Here is a 12,419-nt window from a genome sequence, read left to right as displayed (position 1 = left end):
TCATTTATGCTTGGAGGTCTTAATTCACACACACACTGTGACACACACACACACACACACACACACACACACACACACACACTGACACACCCACATCATAAATAAAATGTATTCAGTGTTTATTATAAGATATTTACAATATTTTTTCATGTACAAAAAACATGGCCAAAGAACTTTAACAGGTACAGAAGTAAGATCACATGAACTAGACACAAATGTTTGAACATAATTCTTCTGTGTCAATAATGCACCGAAGAAAAACATTCACAACCATGATTTAACAAAATGGTCTAAATAAATCTCAGAGGAATGTGAAGAATTATTCAACAAAGATAGAGCACTCTTTCACGAAAGACTCCATAACTATGTATCAATTGAAGTGTTTTTCTTTGTTGAACTGACATTGAGATGTACAAGAACCAACTTCACAAAGTTAAGACTGCTGCAGGCTAAACAAACAAACAAACAAACTTTCTTACCCTCTCCAGCCTCGTAAACAACAGACAAAACAAACAAGCAAACAAGCTAAGTTTTTCTTGTAAGCATAGAGAATTGTGCAGTTAATTATAAATAACTAAAAGAGCCAATAGCAAATCGGTATAATGGTAAACTTGAGATTCAAAGAGCTAAACTAAACAAAATTAGGTACACGATGAATTCGAAGAAAAAATTATTTTTTAGAGAAACAAGATGCGAAGCCATCAAGGCTCACGTAAGAAATCGACAAACAGTAACACAAACTCAATCACTCCATCACACACACATACACACACACACACACACAGAGAAAGAGCATAGGTGAAACTGTGCAAGAAAGCGAGACACTAGATCTAGATCTGTCTGTCTGCATGTAGCCTACTTACAGGGACACGACTGCCAACTAGTCTCGGCCCGCTCAAAATAATAATGACCGAGACTTTCAGTACTTCCTTCGCGTGACGTCTAACCCTCTTACGTCATAATGGGACGTCAATGTAATGTGACGTCTTCAAATGTTAGAGTTTCTACCACAGACATACACACGCACGCACGCACATCCACACGCACGCACGCACAGACAGACAAAGTTACGATCGCATAGGCTACACTTACGTGAGCCAAAAAGATCTGCAGGTGGTAGAATGCACACAAACACATACGTACCACCTTCTTCTTCCTTCATGGGCTGAAACTCCCACGTTCACTCATGTTTTTGCACAAGCGGATTTTTACGTGTATGACGGTTTTTACCCCGCCATTCAGGCAGCATACACCGATTTCGGGAGATCTTTCTTTATTTGGTGTTTAACGTCGTTTTCAACCGTTCAAGGTTATATCGCGACGGGGAAGGGGGGGGGGGGGGGGGGGGGGGGGGGGATAGAGCCACTTGTTAATTGTTTCTTGTTCACAAAAGCACTAATCAAAAAATTGCTCCAGGGGCTTGCAACGTAGTACAATGGGATATTACCTTACTGGGAGAATGCAAGTTTCCAGTACAAAGGACTTAACATTTCTTACATACTGCTTGACTAAAATCTTTACAAACATTGACTATATTCTATACAAGAAACACTTTACAAGGGTAAAAGGAGAAACAGAATCCGTTAGTCGCCTCTTACAACATGCTGGAGAGCATCGGGTAAATTCTTCCCCCTAACCCGCGGGGGGATTTCGGGAGATATGTATCCCCAAACAACCACAAGAAAGATTCAATTGTGAGGAAAAAAATAATCAACGGAGAAAAGAAAGCTAGAAAAACAATTTTGAAGGTACAGATCAATGGTAAGTAAATTTACTACTTGTAGTAAAATGCAACTGTGTAAAACTCTGTCTAACAATCCAAGTCTGTTTTTCTTTTGAGATTCCTATTAGTCTCATCAGACATGTACAAATCTATTACACAGGCCTGGGAATGAGTAAAAGTGGTTTGGGCGTACTCACGGGAAAATGTTCCGTTTTAAGCATTTTTAAGGGCACACAGAGGCTCTTTTCTTACACAATTAGAAAAGGACTTCGTCATATTTACGACGAAAGGCGTATCATTCCCAGGCCTAATTACAAATTCTTGTCAAAAGAATTGTGGAAAAATACACATGCACACTCCAAATAGATAAGCACAACGGTAAATCTAAATCTCCATTAAGGCTAAAGCAGACGTTAGACACTCAACACAAAAAAATTCAAAACATTTACGCTTGAATAAAAAAAAATGTAAATCTCAAAGTTTAAACAGCAATCGGATGGACTCAAAACACAACAGCATACCAATCCTTTACTCGGAACAAAGGCGGGCGGAATGTGTACATATGATATGTATGCTTGTGATAAACAATTATGATTGATATTTACACCTGTACAGCACCCAAACCTGCATCATTGCTGCAAGCAATTTATTATCACAACCCCATCACCCTGCATGATTAGGAAAAGCTTATGATTTACAGTCAATCCTGTTGCATAAGTACAATTCCATGGAAACCATTCCACTATCTGAATTCAAGAACACACAGGAAAAAACACACAAAAAGGACAATTAAAGACTTGATAATAATTGACATTCATTTACTAATAAATGTAAAAAATGCAGATCAAAGCTTCAAAGAGTAAAATTCGCAAAAATATAAATAATGAATTGACATTACTTTGTTTATTTGTTGAGTAAGGTCGAAAATGAACTTCAATTTCACCCTGAAAAAAATGTCCGGCTCTTATGGTTCATGTACAAATACAGATTCTAACAAACAATTAGTCTTCTCCTCCCTAATGCAGGGAATGTACCTGACATTCAGCAAATGGAGTCTACTTCATATGAAATGTCAAACAGAGAGAGAGACAGACAGACAGACAGACAGACAGACACAGACAGATAGACATATATACATCAATCAATCAATCAATATGAGGCTTATATCGCGCATATTCCGTGGGTACAGTTCTAGGCGCTCTGCAATGATGCCGTGTGAGATGGAATTTTATACACACACACACACACACATGAATTCTATGCATACCTTCTTTTTTTAGTTTGGAAGTTTCAAAAACAAAACAAATGAAAAATGTTGCAAAAAAAGGCCCAACCCTTTCTTAGTCAGATACGGAATCACTCTGTGCCTCTCCCAACACAACTTAGACAAGTTTTAGTTTAAACCTACAATCCACTGTAGAGTATAGACAGGTTAGATGAGACAAGAAAACACAGGCGTTGTTATACATAGGAATGTGTTTGAAAAAGTTACACCAATAAATGTAAAGTACAATGTACTCCATTGCATAATTACTCTTGCAAATCTCTGTACTCCTCACCATTTGCCTGTATGATATGTAAAATGTACTGCACTAAAAATTATGCACAGTTTGAGTTTGTTTGCCATATTATGTGTACACATGTTCGCAACTGAGAGTGATATGTATAACATCAGCAATGGACTTTTACGAAGAGAAATTGTGAGCAACGTTTGACCAATTACCCCTCTTTTCCAATTCTATTCCCCCCCCCCCCCCTTATCATCACTGACCCACAATCTCCCCTCCACTGACATTCTCCTTCTACTATACTGCCCACAAGGCACTAGATGTGGACATTGACCATACTATAAAATTATATGATAAGGCCGACCGAACAACTGTGAATGACGTCTCGGTATATGTGAATGACGTCACAGTCATCGTCACAGTCTGTATCTTTTGAAGCATCGCATTCTTCATGACGTCTTTCTGTGTCTGCATCCGCGAAATGTTTGTTCATTCCGGAATCTTTGTCATCTATGTTCAGAACTCTGTCCTTATAGTGTCAGACTAACAGGCCTCCTGAGCGAGCCACTTTCCAAGGGAAGCTAAATTTGCGTATGGAAACAGGACTGTCGTCTGGGATGCCGTTTTCAGTATTCTGAGCGTTGAAGAATTTGTAAAGAGAATTAACGATAACAGCAGGAGAAATAAAAGTCGTGTGTGCATTTTATGGCTTTTGGAGGGACGATTTTGAGTTTGAATCCGTTCTTGCCATGCTCCTAAAGCGTGTAACATACAATCTTGCACACGTTTGCTTTAGTAGTGGCAAAGAAGGAAAGCGTGTGACATTGTATTATCTAATTCTGCTCCTTCTAACGTACTGACTACAAGGCACTAAATGTGGACATCGACGTTACTATCTCTGGTGTCAGACTGTGTGTTATCGAAAGATGCTGCCCCTTCAGGGTTGCGGAAATTCTTGTAGGATCGTGCGACGTGCCGCAGATAACCTTTCCGTATCCCCCAGCGCAGGATGAGGATGCCGACAACGATGCAGACGATGAAAAGAAAGACGGAGATGCCGATGGCTAAGCCGACAGAGAGTCCGCTGGCCCCTGAGTGGTTTTCGTAACCACGACCTGAAAGGTAAGAATTTAATGATTAATTGCAGTCCAAAAGCAAAACTTAAATGTCAAAAGAGTCAAGAAGCAAAGGGAAGTAAACGCTCTTATATAAAGACAACAACAGTAAGAGTTATGCCGAACTGGGAGGATGTGTTCGTCACCCTGGTACGGCAGCTATTCTTTGGGCAGAGAACAGTACCCTACAAAAGACATAGGACATCAGCACGTTTGGCATGGGAGAAAATCAGATGCCTATGCTTTTCAATGGCTGTACAACTATCATTAAAGGGATGCAAAACCAGTCTCCTGGCACTGGAGAGAATAAGAAGCATTGAAATGAACAAACGACTTTCATCCTCAGAAACGATGATGGCCGCAAGACTAATCAAGACACACATCTGTGGGGTGAACAGGATATCGATGTCGTAGTGGAATTTTTTAGCATAACTCGATTTTTGGCGATTTTGATTTTTTGTGCTTTAGACTTAAGTAAACCATTCTCCATGAGAAATATTTTCTCAAATATGATTGACAATACATGATTTAAAAATTTTTCAATCTTTGTATTCATACCAGATATGAATATACACACTATTTTATAATAAAAAGAATCAATATTGGCCTTCTGCTGAAGAGCTGTCTAAAATGTCAGTTACGCCAAAATTCTGTGAGGCATCAATCTGTGGGGTGTACTTCTTCTTTCATGCGCGGCATAAAACTCTCACGTTCACTTATGTTTTTGCACGAGTGGATTTTTACATGTAGGACCGTTTTTACACTGCCATTTAGGCAGCAGACGCCGATTTTGGGGGAAGCATGCTGGGTATTTGTGTGTTTCTATAACCCTCTGAACTCTGACATGGATTACAAGATTTATTCCGCGCGCATTTGGTCTTGTGCTTGCATGTACACACAAAGGAAGTCTGCACATAAGTTGACCTGGGAGATCGGAAAAATCGCCTCCCTTTACCAACCAGGTGGCCACGGCAGGAATTTGAACTCACGTCCTTCCGATTAGGAGGGCGGTCTTATCCACTACGCCCCTGCGCCCGCCCTGTGGGGTGTACAGTACTCACTCTTCTCAGACTGCAGTCGGATGGTGCTGAAGTTGGATGCAGGCCTGGTGATGTTCCCTATCAGCACCTGCACTCTGCCCTGAGGTACCAGCTCCACCACAAACTCAAAGACATCGTAGAAATGATGGTTGGTGTTGTACACTGCGTTCTGCCGGAACATGATGCGGATGTTGTCTGAGGAAAAAGCTGCAACACGTGGGATACAGCCGACATCAGAAAGAGATGGAACACATGAAAATGCAACAGGCACATGCATGTACAGTGGAACCCCCCTTTTAAGACCCCCCAATTTAAGATCCCCAATTTAATACCCCCCAATTTAAGACCCCCAATTTAATACCCCCAATTTAAGACCCCCAATTTAATACCCCCAAATTTAAGACCCCTCAATTTAAGACCTTGTCTTTTCAGATTTGCAGTAAATTTACCCCCATGTTCAGACCCCGTCCTTTTTATGACCTGATTTTCTCAGATTTTTGGAGGTCTTCCAAGGGGGGTTCCACTGTAAACAAAGCTGTTAGAATATAACATCAGCAAAGAAAAAGAAACCACACCAAAAATAAAATAAAATAAAGGAGCAAAAAACAAAACAAAAACAAAAAACCCACCACATAACACACACTCGCACGCCTGCCTGCTCACACCTGGCTGCTCTCACTCACACACACACACACACACACACACACACACACACACGCTCACACCTGGCTGCTCACACACACACACACACACACACACACACGCTCACACCTGGCTGCTCACACACACACACACACACACACACACACATGCTCACACCTGGCTGCTCACACACACACACACACACACACACGCTCACACCTGGCTGCTCACACACACACCTGGCTGCTCACACACACACACACACACACACACGCTCACACCTGGCTGCTCACACACACACACACACACGCTCACACCTGGCTGCTCACACACACACACACACGCTCACACCTGGCTGCTCACACACACACCTGGCTGCTCACACACACACACACACACACACGCTCACACCTGGCTGCTCACACACACACACTCACACACGCTCACACCTGGCTGCTCACACACACACACACACGCTCACACCTGGCTGCTCACACACACACACACACACACACGCTCACACCTGGCTGCTCACACACACACACACACACACGCTCACACCTGGCTGCTCACACACACACACACACACATGCTCACACACACACACCTGCCTGCTCACACACACACACACACATGCTCACACACACACCTGGCTGCTCACACACACACACACACACATGCTCACACACACACCTGGCTGCTCACACACACACACACACATGCTCACACACACACCTGGCTGCTCACACACACACACACACACACACATGCACACACACACACACACCTGCCTGCTCACACACACACACACACACACACACACACACACACCTGCCTGCTCACACACACACACACACACACACACATGCTCACACACACACACACCTGCCTGCTCACACACACACACACACACACACACACACCTGCCTGCTCACACACACACACACACACACACACACATGCTCATACACACACCTGCCTGCTCACACACACACACACACACCTGCCTGCTCACACACACACACACACACACACGCTCACACGCACGCCTGCCTGCTCACACACACAAGTCCCACAAGCTCCGACACCAAAAGAGAGTCAATCAAGAGTTTGTGTTTCTTAAAGGCATATTAACGCACTCCCGTGTTTACAAAGTGTAGTTTGCCCACAATCGATGTCAAACGCACCATAAGACCATATAATGACGATATGTCACCATGCGCGGACCATAATACATGCATTACAGCTTGTTCTAGCCTCTGAAAAAGTGAGGATGTCAACAAAGCCGCGGTGTTAGCTCCCTTGCATCAACGTTACATGTGTTGCCAAATCTATAAATAGGACCATCTAGATCAAAATAAAAATTCAAATATCTCAACATTGAAGGGGTCCTAGACCACAATTATATTTTGCAGGGAACTTAATTTAGCATGTCTCCAGCTGTTGGTAAAGCAATTAGCGTGTATAGTCATCGAGTACATATGGCTTTAATGTTTAAAAATTAAAATAACCATCACAAAAACAATATCTTACCATTCATATCTAAGTGTGTGTTCTCCGCCACAAACGAAACGTAGGCAACACCCGAGTCGTCTTCTTGCACTGACTGGACAGCAATACTGCATGGGTGGGACTCTCCATGGTACATATAATTGCCTTCCCAATTCCGGAAATGATAAAACTCAGTTTTCCACATTGGCATTGCTGCAACATCTGGAAAATAAAACAAATCCACTGCATACAAGAGTGTGCGTACTTGCCAACACTGCACACACACATGTGCACACGCATACCTACACACACACGCACACATGTACACATGCTTCACACGTACACATAGACACACACAAAAACACGCTCAATATTATACAACTGCTCTTTTCGTTCGCATTCATGCAGATCGCAGCTGACCATTTAATGTCAATGTGACCGGTGCCTCAGTGCACAGATTACCAACCACATTTGTGCAGACACATCGCTCGCTAGCGTTTGGCCTATAAAGTCATGTGTCGGCTTCTGTATGTGTTTCAAAAGAAAGCTAGGCTCTTCCACTACCAAAGAATTATTTCCGGACTGTGTCTATTCCCAGGATGATCCTAATGCCGTCAGGCACAAAATTAATTTGTCCAATTAAGAGAAAACAAGTCGCGTAAGGCAAAGTCACAACAGTTAGTCAATTTGTGGAACTCGCAGAATGAAACTGAACGCACTCCATTTTTTCACCCAGACATAACAGCCTCTTCAATCCACAAGGCAAGAAAATCGCTCACTTTTCCTATGCAACACGAAGTGAAATTGACAAGCCAGAATAGCGCAATCGCATATTGCGGTAAGCAGGAAGGCACGCTTTTCTGTATTCTTTTTAACTTTCTGAGCTTGTTTTGAACACAACATATCTATGTACAGTAAAACCTGTCTCTAAAGGACACCCTTGGGGTATGGTAATGGTGTCCCTATTAGACAGGTGTCCTTTCTTCACAGGGTCATTATCCTTGACGACACACAGGATTTGCGTCTTCCCGACTCCTAAGGAAGTCGCCGCGGATTCTATCGTGCGCGAGATTTAATTTTTTTTTCGTCTCGCGATAGTTCGAGGAGCAAGAGCCGCCATGTATTGTTTTCGTCTTTTCGAAGTTGCGTTTTCATGTACGTAGTGTCCGTTTGTGACAGTGTTTACACTTCCTACGGTCCGAAAAATCGTGTCCGTGTCCGTAAGTGGCAGGTGTCCGTCCGTTAAAGGTTAGTTATTGTTGAAATCGTGTTCGTTCCATGATAAACTGTCCGTATGTAGCAGGTGGCCGTTACAACAAGGGTCCGCTAGACTCATGTTTTACTGTCTACGTTTTTGGAATTGAGAAAATGACAAAGAAATTTTGGATTGGTGTCTTAAATTTTGATCGTAGCATTAATAAACCTGTTTTTCGTTAATTTTGATCGCATTTTAAGAGTAAACATGACACATGTATATATTTTTAGAATCAGAATTTGATGAAGAATATGATGCAATCAATTTTAAATCTGTTTGCGAAAAATCTGTTTGAATGACAACTTTAATGAGCAAACTTATTAACTAACTTTTGAGCTTTCAAGCTGCAATGCAGTCCCATAGTCTGGACTTCGTCAAAGATTGCTTGACCAAACTTTCAACCAATTTGGTTGAAAAATGGGGGCCTGACAGTGCGGCCTCAACTTTCACAAAAAGCCGGATATGACGTCATCAAAGACATTTATCAGAAAAAAGAAAAAAACATATGGGGATATCACACCTATTACTATTAGAAATTCTCATGTAAAGTGTAATGAAGATCGGTCCAGTAGATTCTCTGAATCGCTCTAAACATACACACATACATACATCACACCCTCATCTCGATTCCCACAGTCGACGTTAAAACATTTAGTCATAATTAACTTGACAAAATGTAAAAAGCGTACTGTATTAATGTAAGCAAACTTACCAGCAATGACCATTATTAAGATCTGCAACGCTGTCATCAGTACTGGTGTAACAGTTGATAAAGAACACATCTTGATTATTTTCTTTCTTCTGTAGTTGCTTTAAACCCTAGGAAAATTGGGAAATCCACTGGCTTCTCCGAGTTGAGAGAAAATATAGATCGGTGTGTTGGTCGTCAGTCTTGTGTTGCCAAGTTGATTGAAACCTGTTTGATGATGTCTTCCCTCTCTGAAGAAAAGAAAAACGTTGATACAACAAAAATGAATGTGTGTGTGTGTGTGTGTGTGTGTGTGTGTGTGTGTGTGTGTGTGTGTGTGTGTGTGTGTGTGTGTGTGTGTGCGCGTGCCTTTGTGTGCGTGGATGCGTTTGGGTGCGTGTGTGCATGTAATGCGTCCATGTTTGTGTTTGTTATTGTGTGTGTGTGTGTGTGTGTGTGTGTGTGTGTGTGTGTGAGAAAAAAAGGAGAGAGAGAGAGAGAGAGAGAGAGAGAGAGAGAGAGAGAGAGAGAGAGAGAGAGAGAGAGAGGAGAGAGAGAGAGAGAGAGAGAGAGAGAGAGAGAGAGTTTGGATTCAAATTCGTTTCCGGGAAAAACGATTCAGCTGAAGAACATTCTAATTTACCCTCAGTAATAGTTGTTCCGACCCGACAAAATCAAAAACGTCTCGCCAGCCGAACTATCAAACGGAAATCATAAAGAATGTTCCACGAAAAGTTGAAACACAAGCACACCTGAGCTTCTCACCTGCCTCAGGATTCTCTCAGTCAGCCATGTTTGTTGATCCTAGCATCAAAGGTCAAGGTTGGATAAGTTACTTCCGGTTCCTTTGAGGTGACCAATAACGAAAGTAGCAATTTGTTGTTGGGTTCAACATTTGAGCTATTAACTGCCGGGCACAGCATACCACTGAAAGTGCTTGGCATGTGAAATTTGTGCCTTATGGCCACACACACACACACACACACAGATACACACACACAACACACCCTGGTTTCATACAAACAAAACATGTGCTGAAATCAGGTTTTTGAATCCTAGCTTTAGCACCTACACATGCACTCATGTGTGTGTGGGTGTTATGTGCATGTCTGTGTTCTCAACTGGCACTATAGAAATAAAAACACATTTTGTCTCAATGTATACCAGTTTTATTATTACTTCATGATTGACAAAATCAGTTCAATACATACATTGCACATGATCATTAAATCACAATCAAACAATCGCCCAGTCAATCAATCATTCACTTCAATCAATCAAATCAGTCAATAAATGGCTAGGATGTAGCTCAGTCGGTAGCGCGCTGGATTTGTATCCAGTTGGCCGCTGTCAGCGTGAGTTCGTCCCCACGTTCGGCGAGAGATTTATTTCTCAGAGTCAACTTTGTGTGCAGACTCTTCTCGGTGTCCGAACACCCCCGTGTGTACACACAAGCACAAGACTAAGTGCGCACGAAAAAGATCCTGTAATCCATGTCAGAGTTCGGTGGGTTATAGAAACACAAAAATACCCAGCATGCTTCCTCCGAAAACGGCGTATGGCTGCCTAAATGGCGGGGTAAAAAACGGTCATACACGTAAAATTCCACTCGTGCAAAAAACATGAGTGTACGTGGGAGTTTCAGCCCACGAACGCAGAAGAAGAAGAAGAAGAAGTCAATAAATAATCAAAGGATGATCTGTACTTTCATTCATTTAGATTGACAGATACACATAAAGGCACATTAATTCTCATGTAAACAGTTTGGCTCGTTATCACAGATCTGGCCATCCCTCCACTTGGTCACATGCCCAAAATCAACACCCTGACTGCTAGCTGTGGGGAGTTGGAATTTTTTAATGAATGAATTTCTTAAATTAAATCAATTCATAAAAAATTCCCAGTGTGAACAGAGTACTTATTCTTCTTCTGCGTTCGTGGGCTGAAACTCCCCCGTACACTCGTGTTTTTACACGAGTGGAATTTTTACGTGTATGACCGTTTTTACCCCGCCATTAAGGCAGCCGTACGCCGCTTTCGGAGGAAGCATGCTGGGTATTTTCGTGTTTCTGTAACCCACCGAACTCTGACATGGATTACAGGATCTTTTCCGGGCGCACTTGGTCTTGTGCTTGCGTGTACACACGAAGGGGGATAAGCCACTAGCACGTATGCACATAAGTTGACCTGGGAGATCGTAAAAATCTACACACTTAACCCACCAGGCGGCCGCAGCCGGGATTCGAACCCTCGACCTTCCGATTAAGAGGCCGACATCTTACCACCCCACCACAGCGCCCGTCTAACAGAGTACTGTCGAGTCTAAGGATCTTGAATTTTGGCATGTGTAAAAAATTCCATCTCACACGGCATTAATGGGTAACATGTGCGCCTTGAGTCGCCTTGTGTGGCTGGGGGCACGGTAGCTCAGTTGGTAGAGCACTGGACTTGTGATCGGAAGGTCGCAGGTTCGAATTCGGGCCGGGACGGACACGGGTCAACTTTATGTGCAGACCCAGAGACGGAAGCCAGGTCCCACCCCCGTGTCATCACAATGGCACGTAAAAGACCTTGGTCATTCTGCCACAAGTGCAGGTGGCTGAATACACCTAAACACGCAGACACCTGGGTAGCGCGACTCCGTTGCTGCTAGCTTTCCACTGGGAGGAAGCGACCCGAATTTCCCAGCGATGGGACAATAAAGTAATGAAAATGAAATGAAATGATACGTGCGCAAAATAAATCCTCGTAAATAAATAAATAAAATAAATGTGACCAAGTGGAGGGGGGGAGGGGGGTCTTACCCCATGTAAAAGCCTGGCCAGTTCTGTGACTGTCAGCTGAACTGTTTACACGGGAAGGGGTGTGCCTTTAACTCTTATCATGACCAAAGACTATGCTTCAGTACATTTTTGTTTTTGTTTTTGTTTGTTTGCTTAACGCCCAGCCGACCACGA

The 12,419-nt window shown here is 42.7% G+C and overlaps 1 protein-coding gene across 2 annotated transcripts; it reads right to left on the bottom strand.

Annotated features, from left to right (window-relative positions):
• Positions 1-102: 102 nt before the first annotated feature.
• Positions 103-10,274, bottom strand: LOC138945523 (uncharacterized). 2 transcript variants are annotated; one of them, XM_070316958.1, is made up of 5 exons: positions 10,228-10,274; positions 9,487-9,713; positions 7,562-7,741; positions 5,408-5,593; positions 103-4,346 (listed from the first exon to the last, which is right to left on the bottom strand). In XM_070316958.1, the coding sequence occupies exons 2-5, from the start codon at positions 9,554-9,556 to the stop codon at positions 4,102-4,104; spliced, it is 681 nt and encodes a 226-aa protein (XP_070173059.1). In that variant the 5' UTR covers positions 9,557-9,713; positions 10,228-10,274; the 3' UTR covers positions 103-4,101. The 2 variants fall into 2 exon arrangements, with proteins under 2 accessions (XP_070173059.1, XP_070173060.1); XM_070316959.1 differs by having other exon boundaries at positions 10,215-10,271.
• Between the last annotated feature and the right edge of the window lie 2,145 nt (positions 10,275-12,419).

Source organism: Littorina saxatilis, linkage group LG13 (genome assembly GCF_037325665.1).
Source record: "Littorina saxatilis isolate snail1 linkage group LG13, US_GU_Lsax_2.0, whole genome shotgun sequence".
NCBI lineage: Eukaryota > Metazoa > Mollusca > Gastropoda > Littorinimorpha > Littorinidae > Littorina > Littorina saxatilis.
The sequence above is the reverse complement of the archived record's forward strand: the minus strand, read 5'-3'. Positions and strand labels throughout refer to the sequence as shown.

What these genes read in the sequence shown, in the direction of transcription:
- LOC138945523 (XM_070316958.1), bottom strand. Translation starts at nt 9,556, where the DNA reads ATGTGTTCTTTATCAACTGTTACACCAGTACTGATGACAGCGTTGCAG. An exon ending in CACACACTTAGATATGAATG is followed by an intron (nt 5,594 to 7,561) that starts GTAAGATATTGT and finishes CACGTGTTGCAG; the next exon opens with CTTTTTCCTCAGACAACATC. An exon ending in CCGACTGCAGTCTGAGAAGA is followed by an intron (nt 4,347 to 5,407) that starts GTGAGTACTGTA and finishes CTTACCTTTCAG; the next exon opens with GTCGTGGTTACGAAAACCAC.